The 27,338-nt window shown below is 38.7% G+C and overlaps 3 protein-coding genes and 1 long non-coding RNA gene across 6 annotated transcripts; 2 read left to right on the plus strand and 2 right to left on the minus strand.

Moving 5' to 3' along the window:
• Positions 1 to 1,672: 1,672 nt before the first annotated feature.
• On the minus strand, positions 1,673 to 3,235 carry LOC119076530 (acidic fibroblast growth factor intracellular-binding protein). The gene is made up of 6 exons (XM_037183316.1): positions 3,077 to 3,235; positions 2,819 to 3,017; positions 2,642 to 2,761; positions 2,228 to 2,569; positions 2,074 to 2,142; positions 1,673 to 1,980 (listed from the first exon to the last, which is right to left on the minus strand). Exons 1-6 carry the CDS (start codon positions 3,159 to 3,161, stop codon positions 1,716 to 1,718), a joined length of 1,080 nt encoding a protein of 359 aa, XP_037039211.1. The 5' UTR covers positions 3,162 to 3,235; the 3' UTR covers positions 1,673 to 1,715.
• Positions 3,236 to 4,524: 1,289 nt separating this feature from the next.
• On the plus strand, positions 4,525 to 26,077 carry LOC119076511 (hemicentin-1-like). 3 transcript variants are annotated; one of them, XM_037183293.1, is made up of 37 exons: positions 4,525 to 5,467; positions 6,018 to 6,247; positions 6,496 to 6,618; positions 6,678 to 6,899; positions 6,951 to 7,116; positions 7,285 to 7,499; positions 7,563 to 7,635; positions 8,098 to 8,242; positions 8,302 to 8,572; positions 8,641 to 8,794; positions 8,975 to 9,211; positions 12,140 to 12,614; positions 12,671 to 12,795; positions 12,863 to 13,031; positions 13,100 to 13,194; positions 13,357 to 13,451; positions 13,514 to 13,691; positions 13,755 to 13,892; positions 13,956 to 14,096; positions 14,705 to 14,829; positions 14,948 to 15,244; positions 15,307 to 15,454; positions 16,027 to 16,150; positions 16,213 to 16,346; positions 20,700 to 21,173; positions 21,263 to 21,544; positions 21,823 to 22,028; positions 22,115 to 22,324; positions 23,506 to 23,668; positions 23,740 to 23,915; positions 23,975 to 24,335; positions 24,400 to 24,599; positions 24,666 to 24,887; positions 24,938 to 24,978; positions 25,034 to 25,089; positions 25,218 to 25,472; positions 25,537 to 26,077. In XM_037183293.1, exons 1-37 carry the CDS (start codon positions 4,687 to 4,689, stop codon positions 26,052 to 26,054), a joined length of 8,025 nt encoding a protein of 2,674 aa, XP_037039188.1. In that variant the 5' UTR covers positions 4,525 to 4,686; the 3' UTR covers positions 26,055 to 26,077. The 3 variants fall into 3 exon arrangements, with proteins under 3 accessions (XP_037039188.1, XP_037039189.1, XP_037039190.1); XM_037183294.1 differs by having other exon boundaries at positions 24,666 to 24,884; XM_037183295.1 differs by having other exon boundaries at positions 24,400 to 24,590.
• On the minus strand, positions 6,493 to 11,204 carry LOC119076553. Its single transcript, XR_005087645.1, has 3 exons — positions 11,068 to 11,204; positions 9,341 to 9,342; positions 6,493 to 6,504 (listed from the first exon to the last, which is right to left on the minus strand). It is a non-coding gene; the product is annotated as an uncharacterized LOC119076553 (long non-coding RNA).
• On the plus strand, positions 18,380 to 20,158 carry LOC119076523 (cytochrome b5-related protein-like). The gene is made up of 3 exons (XM_037183309.1): positions 18,380 to 18,486; positions 18,547 to 18,673; positions 18,887 to 20,158. Exons 1-3 carry the CDS (start codon positions 18,410 to 18,412, stop codon positions 19,964 to 19,966), a joined length of 1,284 nt encoding a protein of 427 aa, XP_037039204.1. The 5' UTR covers positions 18,380 to 18,409; the 3' UTR covers positions 19,967 to 20,158.
• Positions 26,078 to 27,338: the final 1,261 nt, after the last annotated feature.

Genomic DNA, 27,338 nt, shown 5'->3' on the forward strand with positions numbered 1-27,338 from the left:
AAGGCCGAATAGAATGTTTGTTGAAAAAAAATTAAATTTGGGTCCTCGGACTAAGGCCGCTACTAGGGCCCTATGCGTATTTTACATACAACTCGAGTAAATTTCATCCGTTTTTCGTAATTTTTGTTTCATTTGAAAGATAATCGAACACCGAATAGAATGTTGTTGAAAAAAAAATTAAATTTGGGTCCTTGGACTAAGGCCGCTACTAGGGCCCTATGTGTATTTTACATATAACTCGAGCAAATTTCTTCCGTTTTTCGTAATTTTTGTTTCATTTGGAAGGTAATCAAAGGCCGAATAGAATGTTGTTGAAAAAAAATTAAAGTTGGGTCCTCGGACTAAGGCCGCTACTAGGGCCCTATGTGTATTTTACATATAACTCGAGCAAATTTCATCCGTTTTTCGTATTTTTTGTTTCATTTGGAAGGTAATCAAAGGCCGAATAGAGTGTAGTTAAAAAAAAAATTGGATCCTCGGACTGAGGCCGATACTAGGCCCTATGTGTATTTATACTCAATAAATTAAAATTTTAGGGCTATTTGAAATTTTTGTTTTATTTGAAAGGAACGTCGTACGGGGCTTCGTAATTGCGCTATGCGCAATTTCTAAGATGTACACATTACATAATAATTTTACTTTAACTACTTTAACCGGCGCATAGGCTTACGGTCAAAGTAGGGTGACAGACGCACTAGGGTCACGTACGCAATAGATATACGGGTTTGTACGGGGCTCAGTCGCAGCAAACGCTCCGACTGTTCTGATGGCTCGTTTTTAAATATTCTCACTTGAAATACAAAGAAAATGAGCTTATCACACGCCTACCAAAGTGTTCGGGAACCGGAATATTACGTTTTCCAAGTCGTCATTTTCAGTACAAATACATGAAAAATGGCATTCTCCAAACAATCAAAATCTTTCAACTTAGGTACTCTGTATGTTTCTATCTATCTGTCGACGGGCTATCTCGGAAAGTAGTCAGCCAAACTCCAAACTTTGCAGAAACCTTAGTCATGCCATTGGAACTTAAGTTTCATTCATCATTATCCCAGGAAAAATCAGAATTTTGTGGAATTAATTAATTTTCGTAACAATTTCTCTCATATAAAAATGTACAGCCATTTTGTGTTGATTTGTGATGATTGTTGTGAAGTTGGTTGTAATTCGGTCGAAATTTCAGAATTCAAAGTTTTTGAATTTTATGGTTTACATGGTGGGCAATTAGAAAAATTTGGTCACTTTCGGGGTATGTTGGGCAGCTGGAAAAATTGGGTCACTTTTAGGGTATGTTGGGCAGCTCGAAATATTTGGCCCTATTTCGAAATTGTTAGAGATACTAGGATGGAAACTTTCCACAAATGCAGGAAAAAAACTACACGAAGGCGATAACCGAAAATTTTCCATTTCTTATTCAAGTTGCAGTTGAGCCATTTGAGTACAAAATGGCGCCGTGTTGCTCCTATTTTCAACTTTTCTCTTTATTCAAATTCGAATGGATATAAATAATGTGATTTTAATACAATAAAATGAGCGTCTGTTTGGCGCAAAATTTGAAATTCAATTGGTAGATTCAAATTTTGCACCAAATGACACCTCCTATCATTCAGAAAAGTATCTTTTCTGAATGAAAACAACATTCCGCTCAGTCGACCAGTCATTATGGAAAAGAAACGGTTGGATTCAAATTACAAATAAAGAATTCTCAAACGACATCAATTGTGATACATTCTAATCAGACACGTGCTGATAACTTGCATATACCGATCCCATAGGCAACGAATTTCCTGGTCACGGGACACCTCCAAATCCAATACGCTTTGCGTCAATGCAGGCAAAAATGATTTCACTTGTTCCAGTAACCAGTTGTTTTGTCGCCACGGTTCGATTAATCGCTCCGACAATTCCAAGAACAAGCACTTCAGTTCACGCGTACGATGCAAACTGCACGCAATGGTAATGATTGACCGCCAATATGACCTAGATGTGCACAGTGAACGAATGTTATTGATCGATGCGAGAATCGATGGATGCAGGGCCAATGGGAAAACATTGAAATTTCGTTTGTGTTACCTGAAATTGATATCCAGTTCTTGGTACGATCGTTCCAGTAGAGTTGGTTTCAATCGAATCGAAACGAGGCTGAAACAATTCAATCGAATGAATATTTTCACTTCAAAGTTCACTTGATCGGTGCAACTGCACCGGGCGGAGCTGTGATGCTTACTGTTTAATCTCCTTTTCTTTGTCCAACAAACATCGCAACTCACGCAGGTCCAATAGAAACTCCTTATCCATTTCCGTGTCGTAATACTCGGGACCGGAATGCTGGTACGTATACGTCCAGAACGTCATTATAGCCTGCGAACACTCGTAGAAGTCACTGAAGTTCAAGTACAGCAATTTCCGTTTGGTCGTTTCGAATCGCAAGCACGCAATGAACACGATGGCCGCATATTTACGAGCCAGATCGTCGGACAACAGAAAATTGGTTTTGATGTTGTTTGTCACACTACCGGGCATCTCTTCAACCATTTTGAAGATACGTTTGACATTGTCGAACTGTCGCCTATGGAATAGGAATGGGAACAGAATTTTATCCCCGTCTGGGTCAAGGAAATCTTTGTTCCGCAGCATTCACCTGCACGATTTGATCCGAACTCCAGTTTTCTCAGCCACTTCATCCAGATCCTTCCGATATCGAGACGATAGTTTTTTGCCTAAAATTTCTCTCGCAACATAGTCGTCCAGGGCGTAATACCTTGAGAGGAACGTGGAATTAGTTACACAAAACTAATGATAGCTCTGGAATGTCTACTTTTCAATCAACAACGATCGACTTTGTGGCTCTAATTGAAAAGACGGCTGTTCCGACAGTTTCGTTGGCAATGCCAGCAGCCGTTCTAACAGCGAATACGTTCGATAATGATCCAAAACATCGGACACAATTAGCTCAAGTGGTGCGCCCATGATTTGTGCAACTCCTTTCTGTTTCAATATTGTCACAGCTTCGGTGGCTGGAGTGGAATTTAATGTTTAAACAGGAAAATAGCTTTCCATGAAGATGTGTACTCACAAGTGTATCCTTCTATCCATAGTCCGTAGATGTCAGGATCCACCAATGTGTAATTACTGATAAAAACATCGACTTCTGCATACATTTCCCTATTTTATTTTGAGTAGTCTCGCCCCAGCTGATTGTCTGACAGAAATACGGGAAAAGTGCGTTTAAATCGTTCATGCAATTCAGTTACACAATACGAACATTTCTTTTGAAGATAGCCTCATTACTAGGACGGATTTCGGCTCGAAATAGACTACAATCGAGATTGCGATGTATTTTGCTGCTTGAAATAAATCGAAGCATTTGCAGACAATATTTTGGTTGAATGAAACAGGTTGTAGGTTGTTGTAGGTATTTCAAATCCAGTGTGTTAAAGCCGTCTTGTACTATAAATAACTACTTCTGTCGACGACCGTTTCATTCCAAACCGTTTAAATATTTTTTTCTAAGACGTAAACCGTGCCAGTTTTTATATTTTACGTTGCTCATCTGCGCATTTAAACGGTTTTGATTATAATCAATAGTCGGTTTGATTTAAGTGTTCTACTACTCGACACAAGAGGGCGCCAGTGACATGTAGTAACTTTTGTACATTAATTTATACCAGTTATACGAGCTAATTTGGTTCGGCTGTGTTGTGAAATTTAACTGACAAATTTTATTGAATTGAATGGGCAAAAAATTAATTATGTCACCGAGTGACAAATGCTTTTCTTTAGGCACGAAACGTGTAATTGTCACTCCAGACCGCAAGGAATCATTTATACCGAGTTGCATAATGGTTAATCATCAGAAGAGCGTAATTGTACACATCGTACTTTTCTCAACTCAGTGTCGAAAAGTAAAACTTTCGTTCCTTTTTTTGAGCTACGAATTCGCGATATTTAAAATCAATAAATGCCGTCAAAGTAGGCACTGAATGGTATCCTGGACCTTAGTATACATATTACTCCACCACCACCATCAGCAGTTTAAGATGGGTGAATTTGAAAGAATTTTTAATCTACAGTAAACGTCAGTGAAATTTAGATTAGAGTTTGCTTTCAGCTGTTTTTGAGTTAAGGTCCGCTCAAATAAACAAAACTGCTCAAACATCTTTATAAGGTTTAGCTGTTTAAAGGCGTATCACACTTTTGTTGGTATGAGCGAAACAGTTGAAGCAAATTCATGTCTAGATTTAACTAACGTCGCCTGTATATTAGTTTATCTACTCGATATTCATCATTCTGTACTACAGAAAGGTGACCAACATTTTCAGACAGTACGAGTTCGTAGAGCAAAGTTACACATTTATTGTATTTGAATGAATGCAAATAAATTGACTGGAAATTCTGTCTACTTTTAGGCTCTTAGCAAATTGTTAGCTAATCATCCTGATATTTCGAGTCAATAGGTTAATCTTGATAACTGGTCAAATGAAACGAAACTTACTCACTGAATTTTAGTATAAGCACAGCCGCCACACTTAGCACGTTACTAAAATATTACTCCGCGAACCTAAAATCAGTGTGTAAATCAAGTACCTTCTAGTTCAGGCCTCTCCATGGGGCACCTGGAACTGTGTTAATTATTTGAGCCTAACATTCACTACACCATACTCGTAACAAATTACGAAAACAAAAATGTCGTCGTTTGGGTCGTTTGTGGTTTCTCTAATTTTACTTCTCATTACTTTGCTGGTGACAAGTACGAATAGCTTCAATTTATCAACAGTAGATAAGGATGAACTCTGGCATTTGCTACTAAATCGCCAAATCAGTAACAACATTTCGGATGCATTCCATTCATCGCCACCGTTGTACAATGATAACGGAGATGATTTGACGAATGCGGTCGTTGTGTCTGATAAAGTGAATGAATTTCCGTACGATGTTGTTGATGGCAATTTAAGTGATGATGGGGTCAAGGTTGAGTACGATGACGAAAATAAAACGGTCGATAAGAGTTTACAATCTCAAATTATGGACATATTTAACGTGAGTGTTGTTGATTCCAACAAAACCGAAACAGCTGACGATATAATTCGGGAAAATGTTGGTAGTGATACAGTGGTGGTTAACGATGGCGTCATTCTGTCTGATAGACCATATGTGAATGAAAATTTGAAATTGAAACGGGATGAAGAGTCGTTGACAACGACACCATCCATCATTGCCATTGATGTTTTCAAACCGAGCGAAACTGAAGGAAATAGTGACGATGAGGCGGTATTGACTAGGTCGAAAGTGTCTGTGAAACCGAGACCGGGTCAGACCAGTTTAGTGATTGTTTTCGACGGTACGGGATCGATGGAAAATTGTTTGATTCAGCTGAGAGCCGGAGCCAAGCAGATTATTGATAAGTTTGCCGAGCGCAACGACAACCCCATTTACAATTACATCTTTGTCCCGTTTCGGGATCCACGTAAGTAAAGTTAGAAAAATTTTACTCAAAGTACTCAAATCTCCAAGTTCTCTAAAGTCAATTGAACTTTATTGTCTGCCCCATGCGAAAGTTGACCATTACAGGACACTTTCCCTCTTGTGGAAATGATTACGATTACGATTACGATGACGAAGTCACCTCTTATCAACAACGACAACAAAAATAAGCGATATCCAATGCGTAATGTGGTCTTAAATACGAAAATCTGTGTTCAACTGATGAATTAAGAGATAGATTTTGCATCAATTTCTTAAAAATGTCAACCTAGATCGATGGAAGTGAAGTATTCGGATACTGAATTAGAGTGGATGGCATAAGGTTAAGGGATGTGCTTACCTTATAACGAGGGTGAAATATTTTTAGCGCAAATGATTGGAGACAGTGAATACACAGGCGAATGACGGTAAATTGTGTGGGGCTCTGATTGTATCAAATTATTTTTCCATCGGTTTTTCATTTACTTTGATATATAACTAACGTAACTAAATACGACTTTGTGTGATACTCAAACGTATTAATTTACTCACAGATGTTGGTCCTGAGTTGGTGACAACCAATCAAACCGAATTGTTGGATGTTCTCGATAATCTCAAATTATATGGCGGTGGTGATTGTCCGGAGTCGACGTTGAAGGGCATATTCACTGCACTCAAATACGCTCTGCCTAAATCATACGTCTACGTTTTTACCGATGCAATAGCCAAAGATTTTGCATTGGATTTAGATGTACTGTCGTTGATTCAACGCAGACAAGCAACGGTAGAACTATGAACATATTTGAATAGTTAAATGCTGAAACGAGACATGTGACATTAGCGAATTATAACAAAAATGAAATTTCACCTATCAAAAGAACTTGACACAGTAAGCCTATTTAAAACGGAGCCAGAGCTAAATCATAGAAATTTTATTTTTCTTATAATTCGCTAATTTGACACATCCCGTAGCTGTATTTAACTATTTATTTAGAAATTTTCTGATGATCTTTTGTCTCTACACGAAAATAGTTGACATTCCTTCTGACTGGTTTTTGTAAATCGAAAGACTCTCCTGGCTATGAGGTTTTCGAACGTCTAGCAGCCAGCAGCAATGGACAAGTTTACAACTTGAAAACACAGGAAATTAAAGATGTTTGTCGAAATGTTTTATGTCAGTTTATACATGAGTGTGAGACGATCTTTGTTTTAAGGTTCTGGAAGACATAAAAAACTCATTAGATCAGCGACGAGTATCACTCAAATACTTGGACTCAAATGCAGCGGACGAACATTCCATCGACGTTTCTATCGACGAAAATTTGAAAGAGTTTAGTGTCAGCGTCGCTGGACTAAATCCCAATATTTCAGTCATCGATCCGAAAAAGGAATTGTACGAAAAGGGAAAAAAAGTCTTGGACTTGGAGAATTTGAAGGTAATACCAACCACTGCTAAAGATGGCGTAAAAATAATTTGAAATATTAAGGTAGTGAACGTGGAAAATCCAATTCCTGGCGAATGGAATGTGATTGCTACATCCGATTCCGCTCATTCTGTGCGCCTCACGGCTATTAGCGACATAGTGTTCAATTTTGGGTTTACACTGAAGCCGCCACAAACGATATCCGAGACATTTTTTAATCCGTTAAAAGGTTCGCATGATTTTAGTACGAAACGGCACAACCGCTACTGGATATGTCTAAAAACTTCTGACCTATTCGTCACTAGACAGTTAAAAGTCTGAAGTCTGCACGAGGGGTGTGCCGTCTCAGACTTATTGTACAATGTCCGTTGTTATACTCCCTCTCTTATTTTCTCAGATGAGCTGAATGTACTGTCAATATCCCCGTCAAACAATACGCTCATTCATAATCTAACATCCGTTCAAATTTCCCTGTTTTACGACAAAAACAACATACCACCGCGGCCCATCATCTTCAGTTTGGAATTGGAAAAGACTCAGGGTGAAGATGGCGCTGATGATCTGTACATCACGAAACCGTTTCAGCCACCACGACAGCCATTCAAAATCGATGTATGTACAAAATCCATCAAAAAGCGACAATGACCCGATTCTTAGAACATTTTCAATTTTCAGATCAAAGGCTTCGATTTGTACGGAAATCCTCTGCAACGTCTCTTATCAACTGTACTACAGTCGAGTGAAGAAAGTACGTGTTGACAGTTGCGTCTAGAATATACACTGAGAACTACGTCAAACACGTATAAAGTGACTATCGAATAATTTGCCTATGGGGCGTATAAGTTTCCTGTTACGAGTATGGCTCGGAATCAGTTGACCGAAGCGAAGAAATGACTCCACCTGAAACTTCAGATCAGGTCAGGTTTCTATTTTTGAAGAGAGGTTGAAGAGACCTGACACCATGTCTGACCTGATGTTCAGGTTTCAGGCAAATTCAGGACAGGTCAAATTGAAAAAGCTTCAGGTATTTTCAGTTCAGGTTTCAACCTGAAATTTTTCGAAATTTCCTTAGGAGGAATTGGACCAGAAGAATGCCAATAAGATGCAAGATAGTTTGTGTCCGAAGTTAGACATTTCAATATCACTCAAATACGTGTCAGATGTGTTTCAGCGTAGAGCGCTGTCTCTCTACTTCGTCATATCCTTACAGGTCCTCCTGAAGTTTTCATTGAAAATGACTCAATAGAAGTGGATGAAATGGCAACTATTACTATAAATTGCCAGGTGAAATCGCTCATACCAATGTTAGTCCAGTTGAAATGGCATGACCGAGTGTTAGAGGAAGTCAAAGTCGAGTGAGTTTTTCAATATAATCAATCTCTTCACCGTCGGCTTATCATCCACATTTTCATAGTCAGACCACTTCGCTCAAACTGAATCTGGAAGAGGTAACCGGCAAAGATTCTGGACGATATGTGTGCTCAGCAGTTAACCGAAGGGGTTATTCAGAAGGCTCGATTGATGTGACGGTCAGACCTCGCCGCATAAACGTAACAATCCCCATACCCAACTATACCATCGTTGAAAATGAAACTGACATCGCCATATACTGTGAGGCATCGCAAAAAGATGCAGAAATAACCTGGTCGTTTAGTAACGGAAATTTAAATGATTTGGATGTTGAGGTAATTGATAAATGGAATTGAAATGGTTATACAACAGTCGGTGATGCATGTCGTGTCGTTTTCAATAGGTAATCAGTTCCCATTTATTGTTGAAAAAAGTAACACGAAACTACACGGGCATCTATACGTGTGCGGGACGGTCAATATATGGAGATTCGGCCAGCGATGCCACAAATGTTACTGTTCTCTATGCAACTGAAATTATCGGTGATTCATTTCAATGTACGTTTGCATGCATTTCTACTCTTTCATTAATTCCCATCGGTCGATCATTATTGCTCTTTCTTCCTCTTTGTCTTTGCATTTTATTCCCCGTGCTCAATTCTCAATTCGAAAAATCTCCTCACTTCAATTTGCCATACACAACAACAACACGTAATGGAAACGTGAAAAAAAATCCAGTTGAAGCAATTCAATACAACGAGCAATTAAACCTACATTGCCCCGTGAATGGTGTACCCAAACCAGTGAAATTATGGTACAAAAAACGGTACAACGAAACAATTGAATTACCATTCACAGAAAATGTGAAAATAAAGAATTTTCAATCCCATGACGAAGGAATTTACGTTTGCGAAGCAAAAAATCAAATCGGTGTATCGCAAGAGATAAAATATCATGTAACGGGACGTGCTGATGGTGAGTCTAGCGTTTATGCATTATGTTTAGGGTGCGTCGACACGTTAATTATTAGTAAGAATCTGACTTAGTGTGGGGCTTCCCAAAGTTTCTCCTGTCTTCTCTAAAAAGTGTAGTCAAAGATAGGACGGCTAGAAAATACGTCATTACATCCAGTCCCTATAGTCCAGACCATCAACAAATTTACCTCTCGTTCAAACGAGAAAGTTCGCAGCGGCGATACTATTGTACAAGGTTCAATTGCATTCTGTGGTGATTATCGAATTACACTGGAAACGTGGGGGGATTGACCAATTGGACGCAGAACGTTTTTCTAAGCAAACGAGCCATCAGAACAGTCGGAGCGTTTGCTGCGACTGAGCCCCTTACAAACCCGTATATCTATTGCGTACGTGACTCTAGTGCGTCTATCACCCTACTTTGACCGTAAGCCTATTGCGCCGGTTAATGTAGTTAAAGTAAAATTATTATGTAATGTGTACATCTTATAAATTGCGCATAGCGCAATTACGAAGCCCCGTACGACGTTCCTTTCAAATGAAACAAAAATTTCAAATCGCCCTAAAAATTTTATTTTTTTGAAGGGCCTCAGTCCGAGGACCCAAATTTAAAATTTTTTTCAACTACATTCTATTCGGCCTTTGATTACCTTCCAAATGAAACAAAAATTACGAAAAACGGATGAAATTTACTCGAGTTATATGTAAAATACACATAGGGCCCTAGTATCGGCCTCAGTCCGAGGACCCAAATTTAATTTTTTTTCAACAACATTCTATTCGGCCTTTGATTACCTTCCAAATGAGACAAAAATTACGAAAAACGGATGAAATTTACTCGAGTTATATGTGAAATACACATAGAGCCCTAGTTGCGGCCTTAGGCCAAGGACCCAAATTTAATTTTTTTTCAACAACATTCTATTCGGCATTCGATTACCTTCCAAATCAAACAAAAATTACGAAAAACGAATGAAACTTACTCGAGTTCTATGTAAAATACACATAGGGCCCTAGTAGCATTTCACTTCTAAGGCCCTAACTCACGGTCCACTCACCCGATTTTAAAAAACTTTTTTTTCCTGGAATGGTATTGACAATACCTATCATTTGCCGTGTCATTTACATTTCCATCGTTTATTTTGCCATAAATATCACCAAAAGACCTTAAATCACTTAGGTGGCCCTAACTCACGAAGGGCCGACCCGAATATGCCCATCTTCGAACTTAGCCTCACTATTTCGACTATCTTTCAGGGAAAATTTTTTTTGAAATCGGATTTGATTTACTCAAGAATCGACGTGACGGACGGACAGACGGACAGACAAAATTTTTATTGCAGATTCGTCATCTATGAACATAGGCAAACACTTTGCCCTTACCGTCTGCTTCGAAATCCATCAATTACACACGGCATCGTAATCCTATAAGCCCCTTTGTACTTCGTACGGGGCTAAAAATTGTTCTCTAAAATGCACAGATATTTTTATAAAATTAATTTTGTTTACAAAGTACACTCCCCCAAATCGACCCAATTTAGTCAGCCGCCTAAAATGTGCCGGAGACCGTTTCTAGTCTCGATGAAAATAAGTATATGTAAGGTGTTCTGCAGCAAGAACTACATGGGTATCGACAATTCTGATCAAAAGAATTACTAAAATCAGTGTAAAATCAAAAATATAGGGTCGCCCATTTGTAATTTTCTTACTGGCGGTTGTACGTTTCGAAGTTTAGACGAACTTATAAAAAGATCAGTGCATTTTAGAGACATACCGTTGAACAATTTTTTGTTTAGAATAATGTTTTACGTCGATTAAAAATAACTCATAAAAACTTCAATCCCCCATTGTCGATACCACACTGAGAAAAAAGATTACGTCTGACACGTATAAAGTGTGGTAAGGAAGTTGTACACCAGACACGTATGCGTACTTCCACACGACACGTATTTCCATACATAGTCATGGTATAATATACGATGACTAAGGTCAGAAACATAACATAAGTATAACTTGGGCTCCGTAATTTTTGTGATCTGCTGGAGATTGGCATTACACATTCATTGTTTACATATTTTGAAAATGAATGTGTTAAAACCAAGGTAAACAAACAGTGGAGAGGCAGCTATTCCAGATACTCAACAGTACAAACGTTAGACCGAAAGCAGACTGTCAATTTTGAATTGCAGAGATTGAATTATTCTGTGTTTTTCAATTGTACTCCAACATTCACCACAGGCTAAACAATGATAAAACGAAGCGTAATTGTCGGTTTCAACAAATAAAAATTCGAAATAACCAAGGTTTTACGTGAGAAGGTTAAGCAGTTCGCTGGGGCCGTTATCCAGTGAACTTTGCTGTAATTTTCACAAAAAATTGTAGCGCAGTTTCAGTTGAGTTGAAATTTCGTACTGAAATGCAGTTAGAGTTACCGATTTCATTGAACAGACATTTTACGCCTACAATGTCCTCATATATTTAGAACCTTGCCATTTCGAGTACATCTGCGGAAGTCCAAAGACTTGAAATAGTAGTAGTCTGGGTTCTTATGTAAAAAAACCGGTCCGCGCGCAAAAAATGTATAAAAAATGACTATTTTTGAAAAAGACATATGTTTCATGATTTTTCAAGCCTAATCGAATGCTATAACTGAAAAACTTGGGAAACGCCTAGCGCGCGGATTGACATAAGGACCCAGACTATAGATGAAAACTTCCCACCGAATGATAGCGCACTTTGAGTCTGCCAGTTGAACATTCAGTGTCAATTAAAGTACAAAACAGGAGCTTTCTCTCTCAGTTAGAAAACTACTGACGACTTGAAAAAATCATGTCGATGCACCCTAAAGCTTATAATCCTTCCCAAGGTAATTTCATCCCGTTTTTATTCACAAAAAAATATTTTCTTTCCACTTGACTTACCGAATTAGTTGCACCAAGCATTTTGAAATCGAACCCATCAACTGTCCGGGTAAGACTTGGTGACGACGTGAAAGTTCACTGTCAATGCGGTTTGTGCATGCCACTTACTGAATTCAATTGGTTTTTCAACGAGCAACAAAACAGCCACAACATTTTCATCGGCCAACACTTGGCTATGGGTGAAATTGGCAATAATTCAGCCAGATTAGACTTAGAAATTTTAAATGTGACCGAACGGAATTCTGGTGAATATATATGCCGATTTAAAAATGATTATGGTTACGATGAAATTGTGGTCAGAGTTGAGGTGTTGTCTCCACCGCAAATTGAAAATCTGTCGATAGAAAACCCATTTCACGTGAAAGATAAAGATGTCATTGTTGCCGGAAGTTCGTCTCACATAAAATGTGCAGTTAAGGGCAAACCATTGCCAACAATTCGGTGGTGGAAAGATGGCATACCAATAGTTTACGATGGAAGAATGTAAGGGTATTGGATGTTCATCCCGAATTCTTTTATTTCAATTGATTTCTCGACAGCTTCGCCAACGATAATGGTACGTTGACCGTGACGGAAACTCGTGTCAGCGATGCAGGAGTCTATCAATGCCAAGCCGCAAATCCGGCGGGAATTATCGCACAAAATTTCACACTACTGGTGGTCGGTAAGCACACAATGTCCGATTGAATTGTTCGTAACGATTTCGATCAATTCGGAATGTTGTATAACAGCACCACCAAAATTCACTACCAACTCTGATCCGAAGAAAACAGTTATCAAAGGTAGCAATGTAACACTTCCTTGTCAGGTAGATGCACTACCACCAGCCAGTATTTCGTGGATGAAGAATGGGAGGGAGTTGATTGGAGACAGATATTCAATCGAAGACGGTGGACTGAGGTATTCGTTCAGTTTTCGAAAATCTAGTTTTCCTGTTGAGTTCGGTCACTTTGCTCTTTTAATTGCAGTTTTCGAACGTTGTCTATGGATTCGGGCATTTACCAATGCATAGCCATGAATGAAATAGGGAGCGCCACACAAGAGTTGGTTTTAGTAATATACGGTAAGTGAACCCCTAATGTGTTTAAGCCTAAAGGGTCAGATCAGACTCCGAATTCGGAGAAGTTTTGTCTTTAAGAATTCTAAGATAAACCAAGAATGGTCGTCAAGTGTTTGCTCTTAGTCATTAAACGTAAAATTTCTCTCCCCGTACCGACGATTCCAGTTCCGCCAAAAATTGTTCCTGAAGATGATGAGATAATCGAAGTGCAGTCGAAAGGTAACGCGATTATAAAATGCGATGCAACTGGATTTCCTTCGGTAAACTATTGATCTACAACAAGAATAGAATTGGGGGAAGAAAATTTCTTTTATTGTTAAAGCCAACCATTTCGTGGAGTTTTCAAGGCCGTTCACGTGACCATTACGATTCCATTGACTATTTAGACGAGGGTCGGATTAGACTTCGAAATCTTACGCAAGCTTCAGAAGGAGGATTTGTGTGCAATGCATTTAATGACGCTGGAAGAGCACAGAAGGTTTTCTATATTGTTGTTAATGGTGAGGATGACCTACAGTCATTTCGATAAAAGCATCAAATTGAAGCGTTTTCATTGTCAACAGATCCACCAATAATTACATCCAATTTTCCCACTAATTTGACTGTTCTTCCCGGAGAAAAAGTAAACATAAAATGCGAAGCAATTGGGAATCCCACACCCCTTGTCTATTGGGAACTTCAAGAGGATGGATCTGCTAACGGTTGGTTGTCTTCTGCATTTTGAAACCTATTTTTTCTCGTTATACGAATAATGTCACCTGTAGAGGATTTCCACTATCAACGAAATAATGTACTCTACGTCGATGCGTCCCAGCCATCATCAAGGCACTCATTATTAACGTACATTTGCTTTGCTAGAAATTCGATTGGAAGTGACCGAAAACAGATTACGTTGAACCTCATCGGTAAAAGACTAAACAATGTAGCCACGGTTTCACAAATCTACACACAGATAAGAGAAGCATCTTGGGTTCCATTTGATTCCTATTGGGAATCAGATCAGACGTTTCGACGTACCGAGATTAATGTAAAACACTCTTACGGCTTTGCTAATTAACACTGTAAAGTAGTTAAGGATCTCGTAAATTCTTTAAGTGCCTTAGAAGCGTATAGGAAAATAGACTTAAAAATGGTTTGCTTTGGATTGTGGTGTGGTGACATTTGCTATTAACACAAAAGAAGCTTAAAGCTCTCGAAAGCTCTTTAAATGAGACACTACATTTAAACAATACTATTTAAATGAAGTGTCGCATTTAACGAGCTTGTGAGAGCTTTAAGCTTCTTTTGTGTTTCACTAATATATTCCACTTTTCCAATGAAATCAATATAAAGCTCAAAGTCTGTAACGCAATCGAAACGTGGATTTCCAATAAGAAACCATTTCCGAGCGTAGTTTCAAAATTTTTAGTTTTCATACTTATCCTTGTGCAGAATGTGATGCAAATACAAAGTTTCCAAATAATTTCTCCATTTGAGACATAAATTAATATAAAAAAATTAAATTTCCACAAAGATGTTCCGCAAATGATAAACGACAGCCCGTTACATGAAATCCAAGCGACAAAGGATGTCCTAATGTACGGTGACATCGAGTTAAAATGTCCGTACAAAAATTATGACAAATTGAACTGGTTTAAGGTAGGTTGTCCATACCAATGAATAAACAACCATAAATCAGTCCCACCCAATAAAAAAACCGGGCGACGACAATCTAACGACCCACACCCTAAAAAAAATCTTATTCCAAAAAATCCAGAACAATAAACCCATCGGCCATATATCGCATCAACAACGGGAGGACCGATTGCAGCTTTCAATGGTAATGCCCGAAACATCCGGTAATTATATGTGCATTGTGCAAAACGAAGCCGGTTCAGCGAACTACACATATAAAATAAATGTTTTAACACGGCCGCATATACTGGATATTGATGAGCGCTTAACAAATGAAATTCCAAAGAATGTGTCGATGAATAATGCCTACGAAATAATGGTTGCAAGAGGTGAACCTGTCGATATCAATTGTTTGGCGGATGGCAATCCACAACCCGATGTACTATTCATGTACATTAATTTGCCGTTTTGTTGTTGAAAATAACTCGGAGCCTTTTTCAGATCACATGGAAACGTAACAATGATTGGATAGCCAACAGCACGATGCTGTCAATTAAATTTGCATCTTTATCGGATAGTGGATTGTACGTATGCGAGGCAACTAACATTGTTGGAACAGACAGCCTAGGATACAACGTAGAAGTGTATTGTAAGTTGGCATTTATGATTACCTGTTTGCGGGGAGATGTTTATACGAAAGCTCTGTGACTGGAAGTTCCAATCTGGAGTTTCGGTTTATTGAAATCCTTTTAACATTCAGTTGGACCCAGCTGTTCCCGTGTGGTCTTTCAAATTAAAAAAAAAACTTTTGGTAAACCTTTACGTGGTTGCCGTTGAATTACTCGTTTAAAGTTAGGACAAAACGACGCCATTAAATCATGATGTCCCTACTATTGTTGTCTCTATCCTTTACCCTGGTAAAAATAAAAGTCTCAAAAGTTCGAAATACGTAGTCTCACGGTCTCAAGTCCCATGTATTTTGAGACCATGAGACTGCGTATTTCGAACTTTTGAGACTTTTATTTTTACTGGGGCAATACTCCAGCATTGCTCGCGTCGTTTCCTCTTCGTTTGATAGGCCGAACTAATTGAATAGAAGTTTCGTAAAGCATTTCTAGGAAAGGTTAGCTAACACTGTAAGCTAGTATACGTAAAAGTCCGGTGTGCGTCGTTCCATGCATAGTCCGTCATACCAAAAATAAAATTTTCGAATTTTTGCAGCCGAACCAATCTACGAAAAGGGAGATTACGAGCAATACCTCGACGTGAGCATAAACGAAAAATTTCGATTAGATTGTGAGATGGTCGGCAGACCACAGCCGGTTATATCATGGACGAAAAATGGGTAAATAATTTTCCGATTTTTCTCTGTGATGCGATTCGTTGAAACATTCTTTCTGAAATTAGAATGCCCATGCGAGGAGTGCATAATCCAATTTTGGAAATTTTCCCGGTGGACCAATCTGCAAAGGGATTGTACAAGTGTGAAGGAAGAAATCGATTCGGGGTGGAAGAAGTCACATTCGATGTGACCATTTTCGGTGAGTCTTGGATTACAATTATGATTATCTCTGGCAGGGATGAGCTGTGAGCTAATCTAGGTTTGAATCTTTGTACGGTCCAATTAATTCACAACGTAAGTTCGTATTGAAAATTCAAAAGCACAACAACCAAATCAAAGTCAGCGTTTTATTTGGTCCACTCGCTTCTTTTTCATATAAGAATGCCATGAAATTTATTTTTTAATTCATTGGTTCATCCATTGATTCCGAGGGTGTAACAACTACAAATAAATCAACATCAAAGATGAAATATAGAGTGTTAAAAGAGAGTCGAAATTTTGACATATCGAGATCAGTTGAATTAACTGGTTTTTTCCCCTTTTTATATACACATTTTGACATATCACCCATCGAGCTCAGTTAAATTAACTGGTTTTTTCCCCTGCTTTTAAGCTCTTTTAACACTGTATATTGTACTATAATATTGAACTGGAGTCATTCCTAAAAGCAATTTCCAAATCGAAAGCAAAACTTGCGTAAGATGTCAATCCGTGTAACTTGACCGAATTTTCCGCTTTAGGAAAAAGTCGAAAATGTGGATTTTATGCATTTCCTACCACTGATTGGCGATTTTATATCATGCCTGCACGTCAGTAAGCGGGCGTGACGAAAGTCCACTACCAAAAAAGTTGTAAAAACATTTTTTTGTGGACGGCGTAGCATATTTACAGCAACTTTCTCACTTCCCCCTTAACTCCAATTATCCCCAAACTCAGATATTTGGAATGTAGCCATCCATACGAGTTCAACGAGCTATCACATGTTAAAGTAGATTACGATTTGGCTGAGGGTGACGCATTGTGCGCCGTACTCAAAAGTTTTATCAACAAAAAATTGACCCAAAAAATTTGTGAAAGAAAATTTTACAAAAAGAAATTTGTGTCACACGTGGCAGATGTTGAGGAACCTATTGTTCGGAAAATGAGGTGCTTTGTATTTAATTAAATCAATTGAAGAAAACCTTTCTGGTAAAAATGCAGTGGTGGTTGGTCGATCAAACATCGTTGGCAAAGTGAACTGAAGGAATTTGGAATTTAAACGGAAGATCACCGAATCATCTACCACTTGTGACGGTATCAGCGATATCAGTTATGTTGTAAGTAAGATATAGAACTTGCGTCACATTTACTCTTGAAGGGTTATTTTTGACTGATCTACTAAACAGTCTTCAATTCAATTGTTACATTGATTCAAATACAGAAATTATAGTCCAGCACAGCAATTACGAGCTGAGTCTTGATTTCCACTTACGAATCGAATATTTTCAAGCTTTCATGCAATGCATAAACAATGCGTGCCATTAGTTCTATGTCGATCAGTACGCATCTATGGAATAATGAAGAGGTGTCGCCACTTGAGCAACGATGAAAATGATGAATATTGACGCTCTTATAATAAGGGCCTTATTTGAAGAGGCTGACATTTGGGGCTTAGTAACACACACCGTTCGTTTCAAAAAACTTCAAAATATGAATATGAATGAACCGCGATGCGAGTTGGCTCAGTGTTTGCTTGGTATCTAATCACGTTGAAGCCCCTCCATTATCTGAAACGCTGACGTCATACAGTTGTGTGATTAACCGTTGAAACTTCTTACACACGACCGGTCTGATAAGTTTACCTTCAAATGAGAACACAAGCAAATGAATTATGCGTAAGAACGTTATACACCTCCATTCGATTAAAATGACTGGGAGCTGTGAATATTCGATGCATAAAGACATTTTTCATGTTGAAGTAAATTTTAAACATTTCTCAGAATTCAAACTATGGGACTGTCTTGTTGTAAAACACAAGGTAAACAGTGAACGTAATGGAGAGTTGCATGTTAGTGTTCTAATAAATTGACAGAGTCAACGAGACCTTCTCGTCGATTTCAAGGCGATTACGCAATGGTTCATGTTGATATGTTAAGCAACTCTTTAATGATTGAATGAATGGATTTGATAGTCATGCCGACGTATCAAAACAACAACAGCGACAGTATGTTTTTTTTTCATCCATCGAATAGTGTAAAACAAAGTAAAATTCGAGTGTGAAACATGAGAGAAGCTGGGAAAAATTCGGTTGCTTCTTATTATCCGGAATTTAGAGACAAACAACTGAAAACTGTTTACGGGTACTTGATAGCTTCGCTGCGTAATAAAATTAAAATATAAATTCCGGACTGTTTGTACAGATGGTTGAGCTGTCGACAAAAGTGCGAAAATGCAGAGGGACTGTGGAGGGTACACGATAAATTGTATGATTTATCGAACTTTATAGAACGTCACCCGGGTGGACGAGAATGGCTTGAACTCACAAAAGTAATGGTTCGCAGCAGTGCCTATATTCGCGAAAATATTTTCAAGAATTTTCTCAAATTTTCGCGATTTTCTCAAAAAACTTTTGGGAAAATTCACGAAAATTTGAGAAAATCGTGAAAATTTGAGAAAATTCTTGAAAATATTTTCGCGAATATAGGCACTGGTTCGCAGCAAAACTTCCCAAACTTATAATTGGTGATCGAACATTTTCAGGGTACGGACATAACTGAACTATTCGAACTGCATCATCTTCAACTTAACGCTGAGAATATGCTCCCCAAATTCTATGTACGAGACGCAAACGGTCCGAGGAGTTACAAATTAACATTCAACGAAAATGGATTTTTCCGTACGTTGAAACGACGCGCTCGCAATGTTAAGCTCGACAAATCTCCAGAAAAGATGTCGAAATTGTATTCCGATATGGTGTTGTTTCTGATGTTCAGTTTCACCATCAAAACTGGAAGTTGGATAATCGCAGCATTGACGGGATTGTTTGTGGCTTGGGGATTCTTTGTTGGACACAATTTTCTTCATCAGAAACACAATTGGCGCAAAATTATGATCAATTTTTCGATGATGAGCTATCATGACACTAGAATTTCGCACATATTTTCCCATCATGTCTATACGAATACGTTCAATGACTTGGAAGTTCTATTGAGTGAACCGATTTTCACTTGGTTTCCAATTGCAACGAAAAGTTTCGCCCAACGATACCTGTCGTGGATTTATTCTTGGACTATTTTTGCTATCTTTCCACAGCTGTTATTTGCACAACGAATCGCAATCACTTTGCTCACGGAACACAAAATCTTTCGCAAAGAAGATTTGATACCATTTTCGTTGCCAGTGGCAATGTATTGGTTCGGAGTGAGTGACTTCGTTCAAGTGTTCAAAACTTGGAACATAATTCTGAGCTTATCTGGAATACTGTTCGGTATCATTGGCATAACAGTTGGACACCATGCACCGCAAGTGATGCACGAAGGTGACGATATCGACAAGAGCATGGATTTTGGAATTTTTCAACTCGATACCGTTGTTGATAGAAAAGATGTAAAATCGTCACAGTTCCTTGTACTAACTCATCTTGGTGAGCACACATTACATCATTTTTTTCCGACACTGGATCACGGCTTACTACCACAACTGAATGACGTTTTTCTGGAAACGTGCAAGGAGTTCGACACGGAATTGCGTGAATTTTCTTGGTACAAACTTTTCATCGGACACCATGCCCAATTGGCTAGAGTGAAAACTTTGAGTGTGGAAGAGAGACGAAAATTGTGATGAAATTGTGTCATCCCGCAACCGTATATAGCTTGATATAGCTATACCGAAAATAGGCCGAAAGCACACAAGCACTTTAGCGTTGATGGGACCGACAATTATGCTGCGTTTGCCATTGTTTAGGCTGTGGTTAATATCGAATTACAATGGAAAACGCAGTATAATTGTCGATCCCATCAACGCAATTAATTTTGTAACGGCGTCGTTGCTGATGGTTAATTAAACAATTAAAATGAAAAAAATTAATTTTCTTTAAAATAACGTTTGTAGCTTGCCGAGACCAAGACTATAGTCTTGCTGCATCATTTTTATTTGAGGCTACTTTTGCGTACAACCAACGATTGGCGGTCAATGTGCATGAAATTCTAGGGTTCCCCTTGTTTCTCCACCCACTTAATCTATATATTTATACGACCATCTTGACTATGTGGAAACTGTCTGCTGTAAAAGCACTTGCTCGCTTTATAATACAGATCGATTTCGTTTAGTTAAAATGGTTTATTGAAACATGGTTCACAGTTGACAAAGCATCAATAGATGTACAAACAGTCGTGCGGAACTCAAAAGTAACTTGGAGAGACAAAGCGAAGTGGTTTTTTTTGTAAATATTTCCCAAATATTTCCCCAGACTTAGCACTGCACAGCACATCCTTGTAGTAACTGTTGGTCAGTTGCCAGGCTAGAATTAATATTTCTAACAAACCTTTCATTCCACTAACAAATTACCAAACAGGCAAACCTATAATCACTTACACATCGCCGAACGCAACCATCTACTCCACTGACAAACTTAAATTAACCTGCCAAGCATTCGGTATACCGAAACCCATTCTCACTTGGCATTATAATGGTCAACTGCTATTAACAACTGCTCGTATTCATTACGATAACGCAATTAATTCCACAACCACTTCCAACAACAACAAAATCTACATCAATCAATACAGCAATGGCATCAATACCAATTCATTTCCACTACACAATCGGACCGTTGACTTTGCTAATATTAGCGAAATGAAACGATACTATGGTGTTGTTACCCACCACGTCTCTTCAGCATCGTCATCGCCCAGCACCATCAACACCGATGAAATAACATTTGATTTGATGCTACCGTCAACAGCAAAAAAGCGTTCGGGCAAATTTTCTTGTTCTGCTGCTAATGCAATCGGACGAGATGAAAAGCATTCATTTGTTAAAGTGTTGGGTGAGAGCACGTAACGAACTGGCGATTGAATTTAATCGTAAAGAACGAGTCGTGTGTGTTATATAAATCGACTTTGTGTATTTTTACAGTTTACCCAACATTTAAAAATGCACCGACCATCAATCGACACATTGATGTATTACAGGGAATGCCAATTTTTTTGCCATGTTCAGCATCGGGTCATCCACGGCCGGACATTTATTGGTTCAAAGATTTAATTGAATTGCGTATGGATGACAATGTTAAATTGATTGAAGACGGCCAGATGTTGACGATATTGGCGAGCAGTGTCGAAAATGCCGGCCAATATTCTTGTCTGGCTAAGAATGTTGCTGGCGAGGCTAGGCTTTCGTTTGATGTTCAAATTTTGGGTTCGTTATCTGAACATCGACAGTTCGTTGTTATAGTAGGGCGAAGCAGCTCTCAAGCAACCGCATACTCCTTGCCTATAATATTAGGAGGCCTAAAATCTGACAGTGTCCGCTTGCAGATTATATTATGTCAGAAGTGTATTTATCAGTGTAATGAAATATGCGTACACTGTTCGATTTTAGGCATTCTAATTTTGTAACCAAGGTGTTTGCAGTTACTAGAGAGCTGCTTTGAGTAGGGATGTCCAATAAATGATATGAATTCCTTGTAAACTTAGTACCACCATCTATGAGTTCAACAAACAGTGCAGAAGTGGATCCATTCAGTGACGACACAGCTAATCATATACAGGCTAACGAAGGAGACATGGTACAATTGAACTGTCCGGTGACAGGGTATCCAATTCCTCAAATAACTTGGATCAAACTAAAATATGCCGGGCATTATGTGGACGAGATACAACCGAACAACAGCACCAAACTGGTAAAACGAACCGAAAAACAAAAACATCTTCTAAAACAAAAGCTAACCGCTTCCCATTTCATACCATATTTAACCTTGTTCCGCAGATTATATCAAACATAACCGATTTTTCCACGTACACGTGTTTTGCGAACAGTTCATTCGGTGAAATGAAATTAGTTTTTCATATAACCGTTCATAAGCCACCCCGTCTGCACAATGCTGATGATAAATCGGTTAACATAAAAATGTACCATGGATTTACGTTACGTTGCCGGGTGGACGCTGTACCAGAAGCGACCATTTCATGGTTCAAGGTGAGGATTTTCCATATGAAAAAAAAAAGTTAAAATGTTATCGATCTGCCGTCAACCGTGATTTATTGCTGCCATTCATATGTCGGTGTAGTGCATTTTTCTCTGCTACTAATATATGTTAGAAAGAAAATAGAAGAAGCTGGAAACTCTGTCTGACTTATTGCATCAAAATTCAATTTGGTTAATGGGATATGTCACTGTGTCACCTGTAATAGAAGTCCAGTCTTTAGAGGACGTTTTTATTGGTGTAGCTTTCGATATATTTATGGTCTTCAATGCATCGGACATACATCTTTCCTTTCTTGAGTGTGACATACTCATACACCCGGGGGTGTTGAACAGATCAGGACGTTTACTATTCAAAGACACATTAGTCGTCTGCGAGTCACAAATTAACAACGAAAAATATGTTTCGGAAGCACGTAAGCTTGAATGGAATTGAGAGATAAATTTTTTTGTTGGCGAGTTTGAAGGCATTGGAACCAAATGACGAATGGAATTGATAAGTAAATTGAAAATGCGACCCACCAAAGAAAATTTAGTTTTTCAATTTCATTCCTCATTTGAGTCCAATACCTTCATTTCGATACCAATTTGGGTTTACTACGATGCGTGGTTGCTGAGATATAGACTAGGACTACTCGCGTTCTAGCCCTTCTAGCGATAGATAGCCGAAGGCGTAGAACAAATGTCTTTCGCGTCGGTTAATAGAGCAGTTTAGCACTCCTGTCTTAACAAAAGAAAGGTAAAGCCAATTATGATACAATCAAACTCCAAATGTTTTCTATTTTAATGTTAGGAGCAGTCACGGGCTGGACACTCTGCATTTAAAAAATGAAGAATATCGTGAATAGTGTCAGGCCCGTGGGAGTAGTGCTATGCTTTGATTAATTTATTTCTGATAAGCACGACACCCTGTTCCATCTGAAAGTTCAGACCTGGTCAGTTGAGTGAAAAGGCTAGCCCGATTTGACTTCATTCCTCATTCATACTTGACAATGGTTAAAATCAGAACACAGCGGCACTATACCATTCAAGAATAAAATTACATGAGGTAAGAACTGCGTCAAGGAAGTCTCTTGACCATTCAGTTCTGGTGCGTGGTACGTTGATCAAGTGTATTTTGTTAGATAAACTTGACCTGTTCCCAGCAAACTAAAATTTTTCATAAAATTTCATAGGACGGCCAACTAATCGAACCCTACGGTGACAACCAATTCCTATCGTCTGATGGCCAATTCCTTCGAATCATAAGTGCACAAAGGTCGCATTCCGGCTTCTATCTTTGTTATGCGAAAAATAAACAGGGGGCAGTTCAAAAAGCGTTTACTGTTGATGTGCAAGGTAAGCAAGGCTATTCCACTAAATTGCAACAAAATTTCGTCAGAGCCTAATCCCATCAACTCAATCCTCAGAATCGTTTCATTGGTCGCCGTGGGGATTTTGGAGTGAATGCAACACACTGTGTGGTCCTGGCATTCGAATCCGATCACGTGATTGCTTGCAATCGAATGGAGAGCCTGCTAACTCAAATAACAATTGCGTTGGTGAAGCGACGGAAATACAACCGTGTGAATTATTCCCTTGCGCGGTAAGCGAATACTCTTGAAATGGCATTTTCATCTCAGTGGAAATAAACGTTAAATCTAGATTGATGGCGATTGGAGCCCTTGGAGTGCATGGTCACCGTGTTCACATTCGTGCGTGGAAGAACACTCAAATTTTGAATCGATTCGCCAAAGATACCGACGATGCGATTCACCAGTGCCACAACTGGGCGGTAGACCGTGTCTGGGCAGTGAAATTGAGCAACAGATTTGCAGCGTTCCATTTTGTCCGATTAATGGTGGATGGTCCAGATGGTACTCTTGGAGTGCGTGTTCGGCAACTTGCGGAACGGGAACGAAAATTCGGACGAGAAATTGTGACAATCCATCGGCGAGCCACGGCGGAGAATATTGTGAAGGGAATAATAGTGAAAGTGCTGTTTGTTCCGTTCAATCTTGTGCAGGTATTAAACGTAACGTATTGCGATGCGGCACAGCTTCTAGAAAAATGATTTGTTTCTATTAAAGTTGATGGTGGCTGGTCAGACTGGTCTCCTTGGACGATGTGCAGTAAAACTTGCGGCATGGGACAGAAATATCGAAGACGAGAATGCAACTCACCGAAACCGATAAACGGTGGAGCTGTTTGTGAAGGAAGCAATTTCGAAATGAAAAACTGTAAAATTCACAGCTGTAGAAATGCGGATCTAGTTAAGAGCGCTCGTGTTGTACGTGTTTTAAAGTCATCGACACATTTTCCTTCACCCAATACTAACAACGAACTGTACTTACAGTCCAACTATGCTCCGTTTATAACGATTCCATCATCCGATAGAAACGATAAATCTGACGACTACTACTATGATGATGATGACGATTCTAACATTGAGTATTTGGAAAGTCGTCCAGCCGAGCATGTTCCGCCACCGTCATATTCATTGGAAAATCAAAGTCCACAAAAAGTGATCGTTCGAGTTGAAAATTACATTCCATTAAGCGAGGACACGGCTCAGGTAATAACTGGAATAATTCTCGTGAGTTTCGAGAGCTGATCTCGTTATTATAGGTTAGCATCAGTCTTGGGCGGAATATGAAACCAGTCACACTGTAATGAGTATGTGCTTAGGTGGAAACAAGGTTTTTAATTCAAAATTTGTTATAGGAGTCATCCTGTTTCATGCGACATTGGATATCAGCCCCATTTTGGTCATTGTCAAGGTGAGTAATTTTCGAGTTAAAGTTCCCCAACTCAATAGTAAGAAACTTAAGGCAAAGTGTGCTCTACAACAAGATTCTTAAATCGCTTTCATTTGACTCGGTCGTTTAAATTTAAAAACTCTTCAAAGACATCGACGAATGCACTGCCCCACATCTCCATAAATGCTCGCACACATGTGCCAACACCGCCGGCAGTTATCGTTGCCAGTGTCCCACCGATATGGAATTAGCTGACGATATGAAAACATGCACAAAAATCCATAGCATTTACAACACGCCGCAACATGACAATCCGTCACCGACGACCAGCTCATTCACAATGGTAAAATACGCCCAGATGGTGTGTGCTGATGGATTCATATTGGAAAATGAGACTTGTTTAGGTAAAATAGTTCTTTAGACGATCCATCCCCATCCCGGACTAAATATTTTGAATTTGAATCGAAGATATTGACGAATGCTACGAGATGGCCGACGACTGTAGTGTGGACCAAAAATGTTTGAACACCAAAGGATCGTACCTGTGCATACCGACTCCGTGTCCGGACGACTATAATCGTGACAATTTCAGTGGTCAATGCATTCAAATTTGTAGCCAGGAACTGAATGGCATTTGCACGGAAAACGCACAAATTGCCCAGACGATCAGTTACACAATTCTGTCGCTGAAATCGATAAACTTCGATGTACCGATACTGAAATTGGTGAACTATGACGTCAATCGTAAACCGTTGGAAAAGACGAATTTCTCTTTCGTCGACCAGTCGGCGTTCGATACATTTTGGTTGGAAACAATTCCGAATCGAATGGGCATCGTGTATTTGTATGCGAAGCAAACCATTGAAAGGGCCAAGGTCTATCAAATCAAGGTGTTGGGCTTATCGTACAATGGTACTAGTACGGAAGAAGAGTCGAATTTACTGTACCGAACCAATTTTGTAATTTACGTTTATTGGAATTTCTGAATTTGCTAATAAATTTTCTAGGACGTCTAGCATGGCTAAATGTAAGTTTAGATCACAGTCAGTGACCGACACCATAATGTAATGATCACTAAATTGATACTTGTACATTTAGTCCAAGAAGAGCAGCACGCAAAGCATCATTCCACACTTAGTGTGTCTTCTCCGTCAGTATTAGGTTTCCCCTATTTTAAGTCCCAATATTTTTTAATTGAATCCAAAGAGTCAGGTTAAAATTAGTAGTTCACCGGCTAGAATAATCCCTCATCTAGTGGATGAACTGCAGGGATCTTACGATCGAGTTGCAAAATAATTATAAATCCTCTGGAAGCGAAGATCTTGCACGTCGTTCTTTTTATGCCAAAGTGGAAGCAATACCTAATGCATTAATTTCCACTCGGAATTGACCTGGTTCCTTGGCAGTGCCAAATAACATCATTTATTCAATTGACACAATAAGGTGCCACCAGGACTCGAAATTATGTCAGAATTATTCGAAATTTTATTGAATTTCCAGAATTAAATTTTCAATAATAATGGGTGCTACTTGTATCTGAATTTTCATTTTGTTTTTATTTTAAAAGGCGTGGCCCCAGGCTGTACTTAGAATTGACCAAGGAATCCGAAATGGCAAAAAAAACATAGCTAACGCCGACCCGTACGAAACACCTATTCGTATCAAAAGCCTTTACTGTGAAACTCTTCATTTCTTTTACTTCATTATCTACTGAAAAGCTATTCGCCCTTTAAAATCACTTACATTATCCACTCTTTTCCTTGTTATCATATACAAATAAATTGCCGGAGGCAATATAGACAGCCCCGTACGAAGTCAAATTTCATAAATTCCAATATAAACAGCTATATACCGCTATATTTAACTATATTTCACTGTAAATAAACATTTCACAGATGAATATGCTATTATATAGCTCTATATGCCTGTATATAGCTCAATATAGGTGAATATAGATATATATAGATGTCCATATATGGAATGCCTGAAACACCCCACACACATAACATTTCATTTTTACACAGTTTCTAAAGATTGTCGATATGTCAGAGTTTTTAATGTACCCAGTCAATTAAGTTCTTCCCAAATTGCGCAATATTTGAATTCGCGATAGAAATTTTAAATTTTGCGCCAAAAATTCATAATTTGGTAAGAACTTAATTGACTGGGTACATTTAAAACTCTGACATATCTAAAACTGTGTAAAAATGACATGAACCAAAGATATATAACTTTTACTAAAATCCAATATGGCTGCCGACAGCCATTTT

This window comes from Bradysia coprophila, unplaced genomic scaffold (assembly GCF_014529535.1).
Source record: "Bradysia coprophila strain Holo2 unplaced genomic scaffold, BU_Bcop_v1 contig_232, whole genome shotgun sequence".
NCBI lineage: Eukaryota > Metazoa > Arthropoda > Insecta > Diptera > Sciaridae > Bradysia > Bradysia coprophila.

Excerpts from the sequence above, each read along its gene's own strand:
- LOC119076530 (XM_037183316.1), bottom strand. The coding sequence starts at position 3,161 with ATGTATGCAGAAGTCGATGTTTTTATCAGTAATTACACATTGGTGGAT. Across the intron at positions 3,018-3,076 it reads ATGGATAGAAGGATACACTT|CCACCGAAGCTGTGACAATA; the intron begins GTGAGTACACAT and ends ATTCCACTCCAG. Across the intron at positions 1,981-2,073 it reads GAACTGGATATCAATTTCAG|GTCATATTGGCGGTCAATCA; the intron begins GTAACACAAACG and ends GTGCACATCTAG.
- LOC119076511 (XM_037183293.1), top strand. The coding sequence starts at position 4,687 with ATGTCGTCGTTTGGGTCGTTTGTGGTTTCTCTAATTTTACTTCTCATT. Across the intron at positions 8,573-8,640 it reads TAAATGATTTGGATGTTGAG|GTAATCAGTTCCCATTTATT; the intron begins GTAATTGATAAA and ends CGTTTTCAATAG. Across the intron at positions 16,151-16,212 it reads ATATCATGGACGAAAAATGG|AATGCCCATGCGAGGAGTGC; the intron begins GTAAATAATTTT and ends TTCTGAAATTAG.
- LOC119076523 (XM_037183309.1), top strand. The coding sequence starts at position 18,410 with ATGAGAGAAGCTGGGAAAAATTCGGTTGCTTCTTATTATCCGGAATTT. Across the intron at positions 18,487-18,546 it reads CAACTGAAAACTGTTTACGG|ATGGTTGAGCTGTCGACAAA; the intron begins GTACTTGATAGC and ends CTGTTTGTACAG. Across the intron at positions 18,674-18,886 it reads AATGGCTTGAACTCACAAAA|GGTACGGACATAACTGAACT; the intron begins GTAATGGTTCGC and ends GAACATTTTCAG.